The 20,933-nt window shown below is 33.5% G+C and overlaps 1 protein-coding gene and 1 long non-coding RNA gene across 7 annotated transcripts; one reads left to right on the top strand and one right to left on the bottom strand.

Moving 5' to 3' along the window:
• The first annotated feature begins 5,594 nt into the window (after positions 1 to 5,594).
• On the top strand, positions 5,595 to 13,521 carry LOC130961037 (uncharacterized). 5 transcript variants are annotated; one of them, XM_057886657.1, is made up of 11 exons: positions 5,595 to 5,613; positions 5,862 to 5,992; positions 6,162 to 6,298; positions 6,400 to 9,329; positions 9,405 to 9,491; positions 10,451 to 10,603; positions 10,850 to 11,013; positions 11,094 to 11,241; positions 11,659 to 11,781; positions 12,440 to 12,527; positions 12,978 to 13,521. In XM_057886657.1, exons 4-11 carry the CDS (start codon positions 6,618 to 6,620, stop codon positions 13,163 to 13,165), a joined length of 3,663 nt encoding a protein of 1,220 aa, XP_057742640.1. In that variant the 5' UTR covers positions 5,595 to 5,613; positions 5,862 to 5,992; positions 6,162 to 6,298; positions 6,400 to 6,617; the 3' UTR covers positions 13,166 to 13,521. The 5 variants fall into 5 exon arrangements, with proteins under 5 accessions (XP_057742640.1, XP_057742638.1, XP_057742641.1 ...); XM_057886658.1 differs by lacking the exon at positions 5,595 to 5,613 and adding an exon at positions 5,624 to 5,742; XM_057886656.1 differs by lacking the exon at positions 5,595 to 5,613 and adding an exon at positions 5,624 to 5,759.
• A 3,582-nt stretch (positions 13,522 to 17,103) lies between these two features.
• LOC130962232 (uncharacterized) lies at positions 17,104 to 20,548 on the bottom strand. 2 transcript variants are annotated; one of them, XR_009079760.1, is made up of 4 exons: positions 19,163 to 20,548; positions 18,128 to 19,027; positions 17,862 to 18,050; positions 17,104 to 17,751 (listed from the first exon to the last, which is right to left on the bottom strand). It is a non-coding gene; the product is annotated as an uncharacterized LOC130962232 (long non-coding RNA). The 2 variants fall into 2 exon arrangements; XR_009079759.1 differs by having other exon boundaries at positions 18,128 to 18,947.
• Between the last annotated feature and the right edge of the window lie 385 nt (positions 20,549 to 20,933).

Below are 20,933 nucleotides of genomic sequence, written 5' to 3'. Positions count from 1 at the left end.
GATTAGAGAGATTGGATTGCCAAGAAATTGGAATCCAATCAATTTCAATCCGCCCTAGATCTATGCATATGATTGAGAAAGGAGTTGAGACTCAATTGATTCATGAAGGATTATAGTATCTCCAATCCCTGATGAATCACTTTCTTTGAATTTCTTTCACTGTGATTTTTCTGCACTTGCAGCAATTTATATTGTTTAATGATGTTTTGATTCCCAACACCCAAATCCCTTTATTATTCATGCAATTTAAGTTTCCTTGCTATTTAATATTTCTGCACTTTTAATTCCTGCACTTTAAGATTCAGTCATTTACTTTCCTTACAACTTAAGATTCAGTTCTTTTTAATTTTTTGCACTTTAAATTTCAGTCAATTTAGCTCGCTGCCATTTACTTTCCTGTCAATTTACATTTTGCACTTTAGAATTATTGCAATTTATTTTGTGTCAATCACAAATCACTCAAATCATTACTTGTTAGCTTAACTAAATTCATCACCAAACTAAAATTGCTTGATCCATCAATCTTTGTGGGATCGACCTCACTCTTGTGAGTTATTACTACTTGATGCGACCTAGTACACTTGTCGATGAGTTTGTGTGAAATCATTTTTCCCTCATCAATCACCAATGGTACATGGAATTAAAAAGCTCCCCGGATATTTCATCTTTTTCGGAAGGTTCTTCTGGATAATTGCACTGCATTCTTTAGTAAGTACCACAGTCTCACTTTCCTTCCAATCTTTCTTCTTGGTCAGGAGCTCCTTCATGAATTTGACATAGAGAGGCATTTGCTCTAGAGCCTCAGCAAAGGGGATATTTATCTGTAATTTCTTAAAAACCTCCAAGAATTTTGAAAACTGCTTATCCTTTGTTGTCTTTTGGAGCCTCTGAGGATATAGAATCTTGGGCATGTATTCGGGTACCGGAATCTTTTTTTTTATGGTTCGGCCTCAACTTGAGCTGGGGTGGAGGAGGCGTGCTCAGGGGTATTTTCATCAGAGCTCTTAACTTCCTTCATAACCTTTTCAGTACCTCCCTCATTACCCTTAGCTTCTGTGCTTACCACTTTGCCACTCCTCAAACTGATAGCCTTGCATTCTTCCTTTGGATTTGGAACTGTATCTCTGGAAAAAGAATTAGGAGGTCTCTCAGTAACTTGCTTGTTCAACTGGCCCCATCGAACTTCCAAGTTTCTAATTAATGCTCTAGTTTTTTGTATAAAACTATTTATATTTTTGGAGAGTTTCGCTAAGGCCACTTCCAATTTTGAAGGTTTCTGAGGAACTGGATGTGGATTGTGTGATTGAGGAGGTTGGTATTGATGGTTGAAATTAGTTTGGTAGGAGTTGTTGTTGTTGAAATTGAATGCATTTGATTCTGATTTTCAGCCAAAATTTGAGTGATTTCTCCATCTCGGATTATAGGTCTTGAAAAAGGGATCATTATTAGTTGGTCTTAAAGAATTACCCATGTAATTAACCTGTTCAACTGGGGGTTGCTCATAGCCAAAGCTTTCAAATTGAGACACTCCACCACTCATGTCATAAGAAGGATCTTGGGTAGCAACAGAGGAAACTTGCATACCTCCCAAATGTTGAATGATGGCATTAATTTGTTAAGACATAGCTTTGTTCTGAGCAAGAATAGCATCTAAGGCATCCAACTCCATGACACCTTTTTGAACAGTTCTCTCTGAAGAATACAAGTTCTGATTATTGGCTATCATCTCTATCAAATCCAAGGCCTCATCAGTGGTCTTCATATGAAAAGAACCTCCTACAGAATTATCCAAGGAAAGTCTTGAAGCTGGAGTGATACCATTATAGAAAATCTGTAATTGTACCTAATCCGCAAACATGTCGGAGGGCACTTTCTCACCATAGCCTTGTATCTCTCCCAAACTTCATAGAAAGACTCTCCTTCAAGCTGTCTAAATTTCTGAATGTCAGTCCTCATCTTAGTCAACCTCTGAGAGAGAAAGAATTTGGTCAATAACTTACTAACCAAATTTGTCCAGGTCACTATACTTTCCTTGTGTTGTATCTCAAGCCACTGACTAGCTCGAACCCTCACAGCAAAAAGGAATAACAACAAACTATAGACATCAGCAGGAACCCTATTGGTCTTGACTATATCACAAATTCTCAAAAAATTAGAAATGAATAAATTGAGGTCCTCCTAAGGGCTTGCACTAAACTGACAATTCTACTGGAACAAAAAGATGAGTTAAGACCTCAACTCAAATTTATTGGCATGCACAACTGGTGGCATGATGCTTCCTACACAATTCCTCGGATTGGGGTTAATATATGACCCCAAAGTTCTTCTAACTGGCAGGACATTGTTGGGGTTATTGAGCACAAGATTTTTAGTATTATCAGCCATACTGAATTTAGCTTTCTCTTCAGACTCGTCCCCAAAGATTTCTTGAACTTCTTGACCTCTAGCTTGTTTTTTTTTTGTCTCCGAAGAGTTCTTTCAATCACAAGGTCATACAGAAGAGATTCTTTGTCCCTGTTTCCCTGCATAAACAACTAAAAACAAGAAAAATTGGGATTTTTAATGTCACAGTGAGGAGAATTCCGGTGAAGCACACAAAAATAAAAGAGAAAGAACTAAAATAAGTAAGGACTAAAGGGGCAAAAATTAAGGAAAAACAAAAACAAAAGCAAAAGTAAAATAAATAGGAACTCTAATCTAAGCAACTAATCAACTGGTAGTTGTTAGTCACAAAAATCTCCGACAATGATGCCAAAAATTTGGTGCGAATTTTCAAACCATAACTTACTGGTAAGTGCACCAGGTCGTACCAAGTAATAAACTCAGGTGAGTGAATATCGATTCCACGAGGATTAATGGACTAAGCAAGTAGTGGTTGATTAATTGTTCTAGTTAGACAAGTTGAAATGAGAGTTTTGAATGTCAAATAGCATAAAAGACAATGAAGTAAGAAAAGCAAATAGTGAATGGTTGAGAAAACGGTATGAGAATAGATTTAAGGCTTTGGAGATGTTTAAATGTCCGGATTAATATTCAATGTTAACTACCTTAATCATGCAAAGATTTTTAGTTTTGGCAAATCCTAAGTGATTGAATTCCTATCCCTAGGCAACTCAATCTCCTCTAATCCAACCAACCATCAATTCCTTGATCAATCAATTGTATTAGAGGATTAAGTTTAAATTCAGATTTATAGGCCACACAAACCCTAAGAACCCAAAGATGATGCAGTTATATGTCACATCCATATTAAGTCCAGATAATTCAGCAGTTGTGAGAAAGGGTTTCAAGATGTAATTCTAGTGATATAGCTTTTTCAAGATTTAGAAGAATTCAATTTGGATTAGAGTTATTTTTCAATACTCACTAATTTGTAAGATGAAGAACGAAACCAATTCTTAAACATAAATCAATGCATTAATCAATAGTAGAAGAACAAATAATTATTAATCCATCAAAGTAAACAGAGCTCCTAACCTTAACAATGGAGGTTTAGTGGCTCATGGTGTAGAGAAAATTCTAGGAGAGAAAATTTGTAAATTGTGGAATGAAAATTAGGAGCCGAGAACCTCGCGAGGGAAGATTTATATCCTATTTATATTCCTAATTAAGATTGATTTGAAACTTAAATTAAAATCTAACAAATCTTTTTTAATTGTTATTTGATTTGAAATCCAATAAAAAAAAGCCTTCTGTTGATTCTTGCTTGCACGTGTGGTCCCCACTTTGATTCACGTTATTGGCGCTAAACACCGGTGACTGGGTGTTTAGCACCATCTTTACAGCAACGTTACACATGAATCCAAGGCGCCGGTGCTAAACGCCGGTTCTCATTCCATACTATGTTGTTAGTTTTTCAGATGCAGGTCGAGAGGCACTTCTTTAGGCATCTGAACTCCTGAAACGAAATGGTTACTGGGTTATTTTGTTGTACAGTGATGTATATGTATGTACTTAGCATACTCTCCACATAACTTGTTCCTTTTGATCCTCTTAGAGGTTTATGGAGAGACATGATTTTGTTTATGTACATTTGGATTTTACATATATATATATATATATATATATATATATATATATATATATATATATATATATATATATATGTGTGTGTGTGTGTGTAAGTATTCTCCAGCCAGCCTTGGCTTTTTGTTATTTTTGATATTTTTATTATTTTATGTTTGATAGATATAATTTTTTCTTCACACGCAAGTTATTCCGTTTCCAGAGCGTTGCGCTTTTTATTTCGCGATTTTGTTTTACCCATTTTTTTAAGGCTCCTAGTTTATTATATTCTTTCTGCTATTATATGTACATATTTTATTTTAGAGGTCGTAGCGCTTCACCACCTCTGTGTTACATCGTAGGTGTAATGCTTTATGTGGTAGGGTGTTACAAAAAATATTTCAAAAATATAATTATTTAAAATATTATATATAATAAATGAAAATATTAATCTTTTTAATTTTTTTCAATTTTTTTAGAAAAACGGAATAAAATTAATATAAATCTAAATACATGTCTATCGCATTATATATTTACTTATATTAATAAGACCTAAATTAATCAAACTTACGTAATTAAAAATATAAAACATATAAATACAAAAAATAAAAGTATTGGGTTAAAAATTTTTTAAAAAAAGATAACCCAAATTTTTTTTAAAAAAAATTATCCAAATAAATCTATTATCAATTATATTTAAAAATTTTAATCCAATTAGATAGTACTAATTTTTTAAGTTTTTTATAAATTAATCAATGAAAATATAGTTTGATTAATACGAGTTAAATTCTGACAACAATGTGTTTGGTATAAAATATAAAAAAATATATACTTTGTAGCAACGGAATTAAATGTGTAATAATAATAATAATAATAATAATAATAATAATAATAATAATAATAATAATAATAATAATAATATGCCTAAAAAAAAGGAATGATTGGGAAAATTGCATAGGATACTTTCATGTTGTGACACTCCCAAGAGTTTCATATATATGTATTAGAAATTTAGAAGGTGATTTTAGTTTTAGTTTGGTGCGTGTGAAGAGAAGGAAACAGCATAACTAATTCCGGGATTTTAGTTTGTTAGATAAAGTTATAGATATATTTTTTTTAAATAAATTTTTTCAATTTTAGAAAAATATGATATCACGCTAGAGATAACAAACTTTGTTATTCATACTCTCAAAAATTTTATTTTTAAAGTTAATGAATTATAACTCAAATAATATAATCTCTTTACATTTATTTAAAAGTTGTGGATTTAAAATATTATTTATTTATTTATTATGTAAAAAATATTATTTTAAATCTTTTTAAAAAATATAAATAATATAGTTTTTTATTCAAAATATTTTTTTTTGTATTTATTTATTATATAAAAAATATTTTTTTAATGACACCAAGCACAATATAATTGATGCCAGTAAGACAAAGATAGGATAAAAAATCGAACAAAAAATCTTTGTTTAAAAAAGCAATAAATAAATAAATAATAAAAAAAACAATATTTTAAAAACTGTGTTCAAACTTCAAATAATGAATGAGAGTTCACCACGTAAAAAAATAGAAGCAAGTGAGCTTGAATAAGATCCCAAAGCCTTCGTAATTTTTCTTTTTCTCTCTTCAATTTTCTTCTTTCCCTTTTCTTCTTCATTTTTAATATTTTCCCGCACAATTCTCGGCAATGTCTCTCTCCGACGGCACAGATTGAACCCTGCATGCGCAAGCCACGTTACTCTCTTTTTGTGGTTTTATTTTTTTTTTCAATAATTTCTCATAAGGAAAAAATATTCTGTCTCAATTTTCGATTCATCGATCCAACACCGTTTCGTTTTCTGTTTCTCTCTCAGAAGCCTCAATTCCACTCCCGATTCGATCACGGTTCGCTCCAACTGCGAGCAATTTGAGAATTCGGTGGTGGAAAAACAGAGGTGGAAGAAGAACAGAGGAAAAAAAATACAGAGGCTATTCAAAGTTTGTGGTAATTTTTTAAATCTGAAGGGAAAAGTATTGAATTTTGAATGATTTATATTTTGATTTCTTGCATGCACTGCTAGAATTTTTTATTTTGTTCTCATTTTTATTTATTTGTTTATTAGTTTTTTTTTTTTTTTTGGTTGATCATGTTGGATTTTACAATGTTGATGAAGGTGTTAGAATTTGCTGATTCGGATTGTTGCTGCTGATCAAGGATTTGCTCAACAATTTTGCAGCAATTATTCTTTAGGTTATTGTAGTTGCTCTTCACCTCCATAAGAGTTAGTTACACGTGTGCTTATACAATAAGGTAAAGTTGGAGTTAGTTGGAATGTTTTTAACACTTTTTGTTGGTCTATCACTTCTTGGATTTTAAGTTGTCTACATGATCTATTCATTCTCTTGATGCAGTTTTCAGCTTCTCCAAAAGTGTCAGCTAGCATTTGGAATTGAATTTGTGATTGGATGTTATTAAACTTGTTGAGTTGAGAACTCAGATCTTAATAGGGTGGAAATTGTGCTTAAATTTTTTGAGTTGTTAAGCAATTACTTAACTCCTTGGATTATTCTTATATAGCCATCATTCTGTAAGAAGAATTAGAAGCTTCACCGGTTGAGAAACTTTTATTATGATGCATAAGGCGGAGAACCTGTTAGTCAACAATCATGGGAGGGATCCTGGTTTCTCAAAGCCACACTTCCAGCCAGGATTTGCCACTGTTTCTAATAAATGTCAGGATCTACGTAGTAATATCAATAATAGGGCAGGGGAAGAATTTCCTGTGCAGTTTGTTAATGATGGAGTTGCTTCTAGAAGAATTCCTGTTCCTCGTGACATATCCCAAATGCGTGAAAATAGAGCAGCACAAAGTAGAGAAAATGGCGACGTCAAGTATGAGTGTCTTACTAATATTTTGGGGCTGAAGAAATTGGAATCTCAGAGGTCAGATGTAAGTGACCTTATATCTCTGAAAGAGCCAACTCATGAGATGGAGAATGGGGCATCTGTCACTGTTGGTGAATTAATTGATGAGTGGGGTGATCATGGGACACGTGTGTCATCTGTTGTGCAGAATGGATCCATGCATTTGAATGGTCATGTTGGTTCAATTTTAGATGACTCTCGGAATGGGAGAATGAAGTTTCTGTGCAGCTTTGATGGAAAAATATTACCGAGGCCTAGTGATGGAAAACTCAGATATGTAGGGGGACAGACCCGCATGATATCCATTAAGAAGGATGTTTCGTGGGAAGAGCTTATGAAGAAGACTTTCGGTATTTGCAGCCAACCTCATACAATCAGATATCAACTTCCTGGGGAGGATCTCGATTCTCTGATATCTGTTTCGTCTGATGAGGATCTTCAACATATGATTGAGGAATACCAAGGGCTTGAAAGAAATGAAGGTTCACAAAGACTCAGAATATTTTTAATTCCCTTGGGTGAATCTGATGAGGCATGTTCATTCGTGGCAAGCACAATTCCACAGAGTGATCCTGATTACCAATATGTTGTTGCTGTGAATGGCATGCCAGGGCCTACTCTTAGAAATAGTGCTGGGCAGTGTTTGACAAATGAAGCAAGTCAATTGAATGCACCTGGTTTACAGAAAAATTCTCTCAATGCCTTTTATCCTGTGGAAGCCAGCAGTGGTATTCATGCTTTGAATGCAGATGGAAGTTTTAATGATTCTCTGACTATGCACAGATGCAACAATCAATCTCCACAAATTTCCTCTATTCGAATTAAGGGAGGAGGTTCAAGTATGGGTTATACACAATTGCTTGGTAATAATTCATGCCAAGATAGTATTGAGAGCAATGCATCGTTTATTACTGCTCAGCTGCAACCTGAGAACTCCCCCATAAGCCCTGCTGATCGCAGATACCCCCAACAAGTAACTTTGAATCTCTTAAATGGAAGTCTCCCCTGTCAACGTGATGATGTTTGTCCACCAAAGAAGCACATTGGAGGTCAATTTAGCAACTGCAGTCCTCACAAGGAATCTGTGACCCCTTCATATCTGGAAAATTCAAACTTTCAACAGGCTGAATCTAGTGGTACTAACAATCCCCCTTTTGGGTTGCTTCATTCATTTTCTGATCCACAGTTGCATGAGAGTTTAACAAGGTCTTGTTACTGCTCACAAGAAGGATCTGGCCTCTCTTTCTCCTTGAACCATGCAAAGGCTCAGCCATCTTCCATGTTACAGTCTAGTTTCTCACAAGGAAATCTTATTGAGCTCCAGCAAGATTCCAGTCTCCTTTATCCTCAATTACAAAGTAAGTTACCAAATAATATTGAGTCTTCTGAGTTGTATGGAAGGCAGGATTTGACATCATCTTCTCCATATTCAGAATCATCAGGAACGAATGGAATTCATAAAGATAGCATTTTAATTGGAAAAAAGTATCCTGTGCCTCAATCTGATGTAAATGGATCTAGCTTTATGGCGAAGCATGCTGAGGACAATTCTTTAACTTCAGAAAAAATCAATATAATTGAAGGAAAGAATCCTTTTGATGAAACAAATGGCAACTTTTATGAAGGGAAATCACTTGCTGCTCATCTGGGACACGTGACTGAATTGAATCTTCTGGATTCCTTCCCTGCTAATAAATTGAATGCCAAGATTAATATGCAAAAGGATTGGGAGCTAAGTTCTGAGGACATGAGCCAAAGTACTATAAATAGTAAGAAATATGCTGTTGCTGAAGGTATGAATGGTGGACAAGGATCTGATTTTGCATTGACAAGAAACATCAAGTTAAATGGTTCAGTGCCAACCTGTCGAGAAACCTCTTGCCACAAAAAATCTCTTGGTGATCTTGCGTGTGAGCTGTTAACCGAACCTACTTCTTGTAAAGCTTCACAAGTTCAACCTTCCATGAGTTGCCATGATGCCTGTTTTAATGAAATTTCAACTTTAAGCACTGCTTCTTTGTATCATGTACATCATAATGATCCCGGTCCTTGTTCAAATTCACCTACAAATGATCAGCACATTCCAAACAACACTAATTTCCACAAAGTTCCTTCTTTTATTGATGACGACTTGATAACCAGTACTGACCAGATCTTTCCAGTTATTGGGGGGCACTTTGCTGGAAAGTCAAAACTTGGAGATGTCATGCCAGGACTATCAAAAAATTTAGGAAACTGTGATGATGTTAATCAGACAAAACCATTTGGGCTTGTAGAAGATGTGACTGGTGTCGTTCCTCGAGTCATTCATTCTACATTTGCATCCATCCCCCCAATTGTGGATGTAAACGGATGTATGCCTGTATCCTTGTCTTGTACAGAGGGAGATAGCATCATGGCAGACTCTGAACCTGAGGTAGAAAAACTAAAATCAAATTGGATTTTTGGCTAGTCTCTTTCATATTTCTGAATATTTTTTCTTCATTTATAGGATTTTAAATACGATGAAGCTGACAAAAATGATTCCCTTTCTGACGCAATGATAGCAGAAATGGAAGCGAGCATCTATGGTCTGCAGGTATTTCATCTCTGAAATATTCCTTTTTTGGTTTTCATTTTTTACAAGTTTCAAGATCAGAATCTGTGATTTATTAACATGCTACTTAAACCTTGCTACCTTCAAATACACTTTCACATCCATCTATGTATATAAAATATTCGTTTCTGATTCTTTTCTAGAGGAATTGTTTTTAGTTGAGCAACTTGAGAAATAATTGCTGTTATTGTTTTTCTTTAAAGTCAGAGTTAAATGGTCTATGGAGGGAAAAGAAAAGTGGAATGGGCCAACGACAGGAAAATTGTATCAAGAGCTGATTAATTGATAAAGTTTTAGGGTTGTTGAGACTTGAGAGGAAGTTAAGGAGGAGGGAGAAAGGGAAGTCAGCTGAAACCTAACATTTTGAGAGTTCGTGGGGTGCATAAGAGGGTCACTGGAACTATCTTTTCACAACTTTACTGTTCTTTATTTTGCATGGTTGCTTTAGCCAGGAAACTCCAACAAATACATACTTTTCTTAAACTAGCATTGATTTTTTCATTTCTGAACCAATTTTAATGCCTTTCATGATTAGAGTTTTATTAACACTTCCATGTTGGAACACTGTATTTTTTGTTGTCAATAGAAGAATAAATTTGTTATTGAGAGACAAAAGATACAATGTTGTGAATCATCTTTCAAAAGCTTAAACTATTGTGTAGAGGCATATGAATGACTTCATATCTGACAGACCTCCCCAATACTCAATAGCCTTTTTGGGGTTGATACGTAGACAATATAGGCCCATCTTATTGTGTGTTGAAATTAAACATGTCATATTGAAGAAGCGCTAATACCTTGCTGTGAGCTATCTCTCCTAAAAGCATGAGTTATTCATGTGCTTATCGCTGTTGCTAAGTAGTTTACATCTTCCTAATGCTTTTCTGCTTTACATAATATGGTTTTCCTATTGGCTATAACTGACTTGTATTATTATTCAGATAATAAAGAGTGCTGATCTTGAAGAACTTAAGGAGTTAGGATCTGGTACTTATGGAACTGTTTATCATGGAAAATGGCGGGGAAGTGATGTTGCTATAAAGAGGATTAAGAAGAGCTGTTTTGGAGGGAAACCTTCTGAACGAGAACGATTGGTGAGTCTATGATGGAAATTATTCTTGAATACTTGTTATGTATATCTATCATATGTTTTATATGTTTATCTCTGTTTTACTGTTGGCAACCGTCTTCATAGACTTACAAACAAACCCCTTAAGTTGCCAAAATCTCCAAGTTGCCTGTTGATTTTCCAAAATTTTTAAATTAGTTATTAAGTGGAAATTGTAAAATCTTCAAAGCAAATAACTCTTTACATTGATTATGTTTCTTGGCTTGGTTAGACTAAAGATTTTTGGAGAGAGGCACAAATCCTTTCAAATCTTCACCATCCCAATGTTGTTGCATTTTATGGGATAGTACCAGATGCAGCTGGGGGAACATTAGCAACTGTAACCGAATATATGGTTAATGGTTCCCTACGGCATGTCCTCATCAGGAAAGATAGGTAGTTTATTTCTTACTTGTTCCTCTCAACGCCATTTTGTTTTTATAGTTGTTTATGCATATAGGGTCTTATTTCTGCAGATTACTAGATGACCGTAAAAGGCTAATAATTGCCATGGATGCGGCTTTTGGTATGGAATATTTGCACTCCAAAAACATTGTTCACTTTGATTTGAAGTGTGACAATTTGCTTGTCAATCTAAGGGATCCAGAACGACCCATATGCAAGGTAAGAATTCTATGAGCAAAATCTCATTCATTTCAAATAAAGTTAAGAGATAAAATGATAAAGCTTGTTCGACATGTAAAATGCTATGCTTCCTTTTTATTATTCAAATGAGCTTATAAGGGCTCCGAAAGTTAAAAGCAGATCTTGGAACCCAAAAGTAGAATTGGAACTTTGAATTCAAGCATATGATCTGGTTAATAATGATTAATGCAGGACAATGAGGATGCTTATAGTGATGACAAAAGGAAGACAAACTTTCCATAAAAACAGCTTAAATGCCAATATATAGTGATGAATCCATTTCTGTTGATGAATTCAATATCTGACAACTTTCTAAAGCTATAATTTATGAATTGGTGCGCCTAAGTTGACCATGTGTTTCCTTCAGCAACCTTTGTTGATCGGTTGTTTTCCCAGGTTGGAGATTTTGGATTATCAAGAATTAAGCGGAACACCCTGATATCTGGTGGTGTGCGAGGAACCCTTCCTTGGATGGCACCAGAGCTGTTGAATGGCAGTAGCAACAGGGTTTCTGAAAAGGTCAGTTGCATCATCTGTTGTTATATTGCATCTCACCAAAGCAACAATTAAGTCATTTGTCACTTTTTAAGATCAACAGATCAAATGATGCTGTTGTAGTTATAATACTAGCAACTTTAAACTGAATCTTTATTATTGCCTTCTATAACATCTGTTGTTTTCAGAGTCTAGAACTGGGAATTGAGACTCAGTATTATGTTTAATAGTCAGAGACTGAAACTAAAAATTCAGTCTCAAAACACAAATTTCAGTCCCTTTTAGTACCTCCAGAAAGTGGAGACAGAAGGGACTGAAATTTTGGAGATTAGAGATTGAAACTTTAATAATATTTTTTTTCAAAAATACTATCATTTAACTTTTCAAATTCCAAATCTATCACTCAATCTTCATATTTATTTTAAATCAAACATGATACTTAGACATAACTCGGTCCAATACATTCTACACCAAACACAATATAGAGACTTAATTAGCCTTAGTCTCTTAGTCTCTGTCACTCAGTCTCCCTTCCAAACACAGCCCTAAGTCTTCAATGACTAAATCAAATTAAAAAAAGAAGCAGCAGAAATCCACTACTTTTTATGAATTTGATTATTTGAGCAACATTGAGAGTCAATGAATCTTTTGATGGCATTTAGATAGTGGATGAAATTTTCAGGTTGATGTCTTCTCATTCGGCATTTCAATGTGGGAGCTCTTGACTGGTGAGGAACCTTATGCAGATATGCATTATGGTGCCATTATTGGTAAGATTCATGCCCCTACAGTTTTTCTTTTCCAGAATAGTTAATGATGATCATTTTATGCAGTTTTGGAAGTTTATTTTCTTGATTCCTATGGTATGTCTTTCATACCATTGCTTTCTTGATATAGTTCTTTTGTAGAATTTCAAAGTTGAAAGGGTTGGACAAATTTATAGTAAACTTAACTTGCCAAACGTTGTGCGTGACATTCACGCCTAGGCTTATTCAGAACCAAACTTCGAATTAATTATTTTTCTTTTTAAGAGAATATAACAATCATTTTTTAGCTGTTCTTCGAGTCTAAAATGATTGTTTCCATTCTTCCTAGATATGATTATGATGGATTTGAAAGGAATGATATTACATATCTGCCACTGGAAAAAATATGCTTTGTGAAATTGTGAGTTGTGACTAACTTCTTGGTCCGCTTGCATTTTGATGACATGCCTATAGGGGGGATTGTAAAGAACACTCTTAGACCACCTATTCCAGAACATTGTGATCCTGAATGGAAGAAACTCATGGAAGATTGTTGGTCGCGTGATCCTGAAAGTCGCCCATCGTTCACCGAGATAACTAACCGGTTACGATCTATGTATAAGGCGCTTCAAGCAAAAGGGGTTGTCAGGCACGACAGATAAGGCAGGCCTATTTTCTGCACTACCAAGACCTTCATTGGTTATTAGAAATAGGTGGCAAGTGTTTCTTGTCTTTCAGCTAGCTGTGAAATCTTAAACTAGCTTGTTCTTCTTGTAAAATGTGAGGTTGAGATCATGGTATAGTAGATTGTATCTGTCAATTTTCTGCTTGGTTCAGGATCTAAAACTCTACCAGCAGCATAGAGAGTAAAGATTAGGGAAGAGTAAGGTTGCTCTAGTGTAAATACAGAGACATGTGTCTTGTAAGATATGTTTTGTTAATGTGAGCTTCCTTTCTCTCCTGCCTTTTGGTCTTTCTCCCTTTTTTTTTTTTTTTGGGGTGAGGATGCATATCAACTTTTAGGCTAATTTATTTTAGATATGAAAGAAGATTGTGTGTAATTTACCATAATAGATAATTGGTGCATTTTTTTTACATGGATTTAATTTTTTTTATTTTAAGTAACAAATCGGACTTTCGGTAAAAAAAAAAAATATGAGGGTCAGATTTTATATTATGCAAATCGGAGGGTTTGATTTGTCTTTCAATTTGTGTTAAAATAATTTTTTTTCTCCTATAATAAAGCAAATCACAAATCAAAAAGTTCGATTTGCACATTTAATTTTTTTAAGACTGAAATACAAATTTGAGGGTTTAGGGTTTATAATCAGATTTACATATTTAAAAAAATTAAATCTGATATTTAGATTTGTATATTTAAAAACAATTTAAAAGTCACAAATCCAACTCTGCTCTTCACATGAAAAAGAAACATAAATTCTCCACATTGTTTAAAAATATCATTGGAAGCCCAATAACAAAAATAAAAAGCGCAACTTTTATACTATTCCTTGAGAAATTTTTTTACTCTTATTTTATGAAAAATCAATTAGTTTAGTTGTATTTTCTGTTTTAAAGATTAAAACCATATCAATAATGTATTTAGAATTTAGTAATTATTTATATTAATAAGATTTAGATAACGTAATAGAGAAATGCTAGGTGAATTACCGAACATAATATATATCCTTGGTTTCGTTTGATTTTAGGTTTTAAAAATTATTTCAATCGACTATAAGATGTTATACATTAATTTAATAATGATTAGGAGATTTACTTAATGGTAAATTCTTTTGTGCTTATGAATTCGGTGTTGAATTTGTCAAACTTACTTTTTATGGTAAGTTTTAAATATTTAAAAATTATTTATTTTTATATTTTTAAATTAAATATAAAAATGATAAAAAAATTTAAATTACCTTTGAAACATCAAATAATAAAAATTCAATTTTTTATTTAGAAATTATAAAAAAAATTAAAAACATAATTTAAGACTTCTAATCATTTATTAATTTAGTCATTATACAAGTAATTTTAATCCACCTTACATCTTGTTAAGTTATAATTTTTGAACAAGTGTTTAAAAGTTATAATCTTTTAAAAGATAAACTACCATTTTTACCCATAAAAAGATTAAGACACGAACATTTCTAGGATTTTTTATTTTAATAAATAAATTAATTATAATAATTACGAAAATAAACCATTTAAAAAATATTTACCAAAATAAATACTTCTCTTTTAGATAATTTTGCATGTATCTCGTTTACAGTGTAAACGAGATAAGAGAGGTGGACGCGACACATGTATATCTCGTTATAGTGTAAACGAGATATAAACGAGATAATGTATCTCGTTTACGGTGGAAACGGATAATGTAAACGAGATACATGTAGTTTTAAAAAAAATAAAAAATAATAAAAAATATTAATAATATCAATAATCCAAACTTTTAACACGCAAATGGTACATAAAAAAGTTGGTAGAAAAGATTAAAATGGATAGGTTTGATCAATTAGTACTAAAAAAGAGTACATAAAAGATTTTAGATTAAATTATGATCCAATTGGATTGATTTAAATTTGAAAAATAAAAATAACTGTTTGCCAATTGTTAAGAGAGGTTGATGGGATAGTAGGAAGAGAATTGAAACAATGGGAGATAGCTATTTCAATTTTCTTCCCACTATTTCTATTAACCTCTCTTAACATCATGGCAAACGATTATTTTTATTTCTCAAATTTAAATCAATCCAATTGGATCATAATTTAATCTAAAATTTTATATGTACATTTAAATAACAGACGAGATTGATTATCCATTTAAAATAAACATGTTAACACGTTTACGTGAAATCACGTAAACACGTTTTCTAACTGCCCACTATTAATCCTATTATTTATAACCGACAATTTTTAAATTTTTCATATACTCTCTTGAGTATTAATTTTTAAATTCAAATTATATATATTTCAAATTTTGTTTGTTGCATAGGAGTATATAAAAGTTTGAAATATAATTTAAATATAACTATATTTCAAATTTCGTTTATTGTATGTGAGTATATAAAAATTTGAAATATATTTAAATTTTGTTTGTTGTATGGGAGTATATTTAAATTATATTTCAAATGGACAATCAATATTCTCTATTATTTAAAATGGATAGTTTATGTTCCTGTTATTTAAAATCGTTCATCTTTTCTATTATCTAAAATATTCTATTTTTAAAAGTTTGATTCAAACTATATTATTAATATTTTTTATCATTTTTAAAAATTATATTTAATTATTTATAAATACATATATCTCGTTTACAGTGTAAACGAGATATACGAAAATGAAAAAAACACACATATCTTGTTTACACTATAAACGAGATACGTGCAAAATCATCTCATTTATAGTGTAAATGAGATAAGAGAGGAGTATTTATTTTAGTAAATATTTTTAAAATTATTTATTTCGATAATTATTATATTTATTTAATTTATAAAAATAAAAAATCCGACATTTCTACCCATAGATGAAGAAAATTGAAGTAATCCATCAATGATTTGTGTATCAAAAATGCCCAAGCGTTAGTCTACCATTGACTCCGTTAGTAATCCTTCCTATGTGGCATTACATGATTATGTGGCAAACAAAGCCTTCATGCATAGCATGCTGAGTAATGTGACCGCTATAAGCAACCTTAGACACAAAAATTTCTCAAATTTTTAAACTTTATCCAGAAATCATTCAAACCAGAAATTCTAGCTTGAAAAATTGAAGGCACACATCTAAATGTCAATGCGAAGATTGTTTACCCCAGTTTTGAATTAGAGTTGCAGTTGATCTGGGAGCTCAATTTCAAAGAGGAAGCAAGATAAGATGTTTGATGAGAGATGCTTTTGTGGGTTAGATGCGATGCTGCTGCAGTTTGGAACTTCAATAAATCCTGGGAGGTAGTTCATCCGTTGTCTCCAATGGAAGGTAAATACTTGTACATTTTATTCTATTCCCATTTAATCGGTATCTAAATCATTTTTATATAGTTTTCCTTTCACATACGTTAGACTGAAGCTATTTTGTGTGAGTAGACAAAATTGAAGGACAATGGGAGGGTTTTAGGAGATGTTTGTATGAAAGAAAGAAGCGTGGAGATGGTAACGAAATTAATGCTAAGTTTTAGATGCTCATCAAGATAGCAAAGATTGAAACTGAAGTTGTGAGACTTAGGGTGTGGTTTATCATCATTTCTTTGTTTGTGGTGCTTAATTTCGTTTGTAGTGTTTATCTCTGAATGAGGATATGAGTTACATATTGTTCTATGTGTAAGATGGTAATGCAATGCAATGCATAATTCGGTGACTTTTGTTTGTTTGATCCGTGGTTGTTGTTGTATGTGATGGTTGATTTTTTTGACAAAAGTACCCATACCCGATGTAATAATTGACAAATTAGCACCTATTATATACGGTAATTGTCACATATAGTCATAATATATATAGAGTTGGGCAATATTATCCTGAATTTACAGAATGATGTGAACCAATTTCAAGTCCAACACAATAACTCTAATATAGCATAACTGAACATTCATACATGCACTAAAATTAACGCATTATTTGTCCAAAAGAGGCAAGAGTAACGTATCTCTTTCAATGTGATAAGCCAAAGCAAAAGTACTAAAAAAATAATATGATGTCTAAAGTTGAACCACACATAAACAGCAAGAAGTCTAGTCATGAAACAAATCCTTCAACAAAAAATGAACCACACATAAATAGCAAGAAGTTTATTGTCAATATCATAAACAACCTAAAGCTACTGCAGGTGCTTCAGGGGTTTGGTGCGAAGTTGTTACTTCCACTTGATCCTCCATTAATAGTTGCAATGGTTGACCGATGTCTTGCTGGTGCTCTAAATCCTGGTTGGGGCCACTTGATTGCATTTGAACCTCTAACAGTAGGAGTTGGCATGAAAGTCATGAACCTACTAGTAATTTCTTGAGATATTTCTTGCATTGTTTGAGATGTGACAGTAGATTGTGGTTGAGCATTTGGTGTTAGTGGCTTCATGGGTGGTTGAAAAGTTGGTTGTGCTTAGTTGACATATTGAGTACTTGGAGGTAGTCTTTTCAAATTTCTTTTTTTTTTTTGGAATTTGTTAGTAACTGGTGGCTTAAATGGCTGATTCATCCTTGGAAGCCTAATTGGATCAGGATTAATTGGAGCGGTAGTAGGTTGTAGCATTGGAGGAGATACCTATATAAAATGTACCAAGCATCAATTAAAGTACACAGTTAAATAACAGAAATAATACACAAGAAAGGGTATACTATTACTGGTTGAGTTGGTACTTGAGTTGTTGTTACCTCAGTCGCTTCAACAGCTTCCAAAAATTTCTCTCAAAACATCTCTTGAATCCTATTTGCCTCATCATCATCTGCAAAATCAGTTTCATGTTGGTCTTCTGCACCTGGTTGTTAAGTTAGAGGCTGCCCTCCTGCAGCAGTAGCCATTGCTTCCTTCTTCTTAGTGCAATTACAACTGTTGTGGCTACTCTGTAATAGACAATTGAATGTGAGAAGGTATTAATACAAATAAAAAGTACCTTAACCGAAAGAAGCATATTATATACCTGTAAGTAATACTTGTAGGTGATAGTACCGTATTTTTATTTTTCTCTATAAGGATCTAGTTTCAAGTCTTTGGGAGCATCATTTCTTTTGTCTCTGGTCAACTTAGGTCTTCCTGCTAGTTTCTTATACACTAGAAGTAGTACTGGAGGTATATTCACATGCTCCCAATACTCCTGACAAGGTATAGGCTGGATCACAAATTTGTAAGCGCTATGATATGCACCCATACTAAGCCAGTTGTGAGCATATTCTTTGGGCCTCCTATTTTGATATGCAAGGGCAGCACATGCATGCCTACATGACAATCCAGTTAGTTGCTAAAATCTGCCATTGCATGTCATTTTACCTAAGTTCACTATAACCTTGTGTGACAAGCATTGAATTTCATATATGTTTTCAGGGTCATCTCCTGTTGGTAGTGGTCTCCATTTGTTGCTTTCCCTTTTTTCTTTTTCCAACCTACTTTGCTGTACAGAAATGATCAACCCACAATAATTGACTAAAACCTTCTTATTTCTGGCAATAATACCCATCACATAACATCTAATTTCCTCCAACATGGTTATTATAGGCTTTTCCCTCATCTTCTTGATTCTAGAGTTGAATGACTCGCAGATATTGTTAGTGTAGTTATCAGATTTTGGATACTCACTAAACCTTGACTTACTCTATTAGTGTGAGGGTATCCTATTCAAATAATCCCATGCATGAGGATTAACCCTTCCCAATCTATCCATTACGAAGTTGAAGTCTTGAGGTATTAAGGCCTTGGCACATCTCCACATTGTCATCTTCATCTCCATATACTTCCATCGTTTCCTGAAATTTTGCCAAATGTGCATAGCGTAAAATATATTATGTGCTCTAAGATTCACTTCTAATATAGCGGGTATGAGATCCTACATAATTGCACAGAACCAATTACAAAGTAAGTAATAAACAAGTATCTAATATGAAAAACATATTTATTAACTAAAGAATAAACAACTAACTCATTAATTAGCTAATTTATAAAAGACATCACTAATGCTCACCGTCTTCATGTTCGATATAAAATTGAACCCATTTATATCGTGGTCAATTAGATCTTCTCAAAGGAGTTCCAAAAACCATTTCCAGCTATCCTTGCACTCAGACTCCACAATGACATAAGCTATTGGATACAGGTGGTTATTGGCATCATGACCAATAGCCGTCAACAGATGTCCTCCATAATAACGTTTAAAAAGGTTCCATCCAATCATATGAATGGTCGATAATTAGCTAAGAAACCCTTTTTACAAGCATCCAAACAAATGTAGATCCTTTTGAACAAAAATCATGTACCTTCCACATAATTATTGCTGATAGCGATAGTAGAACCAGGATTGGTCCTTAACATCTCCTTCGCATAGTCCCTCAGAATTGCATACTGTGCTATCTCAGACCCTTCAATCCTCTCCTTTGCCTTACCCGTAGCTCAATAAATCTTTCGCTCATTCCCAGTTACATCATATTCCTTTTTGAAGAAATTCTCAGCTTGCCTTACTGTCATGTTTGCTTGATCTTGGATCTTATTCTCAAGCTCATCTACAACCCATTTCTCATCTATTGATTTATTCTTGTTCATTCTACTGTAGATATGTTCGTTTACAAAGGTCTTCACCTGAAAACTAAACAAAAAATGCTCTTGGCATAGTAATCTGCCATGGACAATTCTCATCATAGCAGATTGTCTTGCACCTTGTTGAATTAATCCTTGGAAAAAAGATACTTCGGCCCAAGTTGATATTGAACTTTTTCACTACTTTCTTGAATTAGTCTAGATTTTCAAACTCCATAGCTAACTCTAGCCTGACCTCCTTAACTGGTGCATTTGCATTGCCATGTCGGAAAGCTACAGACTAACTATCTTCATCATCACTTGGGAGGGAATTAAGCTCCTCTGACTTATAGAAGTGCTACCCTGCATTTAGATCTGAACATTCTTCACTTTCAACAGGGATAAAAATTGATGGAGGCTTATTTAGGTTAGGGTTAGGTATGAAGGTTTAGACATCGGGTGGAGGTCAGGTCTTGCAGTTGACCTTCTTTTTCTCTTTTTACGACTCCCTTCACCAATTTCTGAGTTGATATATGGTGTTGCCTCTACAGTTTGACTGCAGTATCTTATGATGCTTGTTCACAGCAAGGTGTTGGAATGTACTGTGTGAGCACTGCAGTGTTTTGAATACATGTGGGCAAAGTTGAGGTCAACACTTACTGATGTCACTGCCTCATGGGTAGGAGCAACTAACTCTGCAGAAATTGGTTGCTGATTTGGGATTTGGTCATCGGAGATTGATATCTGTGTTGGATGACTATTTAAAATAGATTTTCCTAATGGTTGGGAGGGGGTTGATGGTATTTGTGGTTGCTGGATGGTCACTTTTGGAGCTTGGAAGAATAACTTTGGGATTATAAGGGTCACATTTGGTATTTGGGTAGTCAATTTTAGTTGCTGTGTGCATGTGGTGTTATGATGGACTTCTTCATTTTGGATTCCTACTGTTGGCTAGGCCTTTAGCCCAGGCCCAACTTCAACCTCAAGTACCAGATTTAACTTTATTGGAACATTCCTCGTCACAGCTCTATATGTACAACGACATACACACAATAAAAAAATCACTAATGTAACAACCTTAAACCTAGTTAAATGAAACAATAGAAACTTAGAACTAATCAAACAAAAAATCTGAAGCCCTAATCAAATCACCGAGATAAAACAAACCTTAGATGCTCTCTCACTTATGAACAATGAAAGTAGTCTACCCAAAGAAAAATTAC

The sequence above is a fragment of the Arachis stenosperma genome, chromosome 2 (assembly GCF_014773155.1).
Source record: "Arachis stenosperma cultivar V10309 chromosome 2, arast.V10309.gnm1.PFL2, whole genome shotgun sequence".
In the NCBI taxonomy this organism is placed as follows: domain Eukaryota; kingdom Viridiplantae; phylum Streptophyta; class Magnoliopsida; order Fabales; family Fabaceae; genus Arachis; species Arachis stenosperma.
Note: the sequence above shows the minus strand (reverse complement) of the source record. Positions and strands in the feature narration are given on the sequence as shown.

Coding starts and splice junctions, on each gene's coding strand:
- LOC130961037 (XM_057886657.1), top strand. CDS start 6,618: ATGATGCATAAGGCGGAGAACCTGTTAGTCAACAATCATGGGAGGGAT. Junction 9,492..10,450: donor CGAGCATCTATGGTCTGCAG/GTATTTCATCTC, acceptor ATTATTATTCAG/ATAATAAAGAGTGCTGATCT. Junction 11,014..11,093: donor GTCCTCATCAGGAAAGATAG/GTAGTTTATTTC, acceptor TTATTTCTGCAG/ATTACTAGATGACCGTAAAA.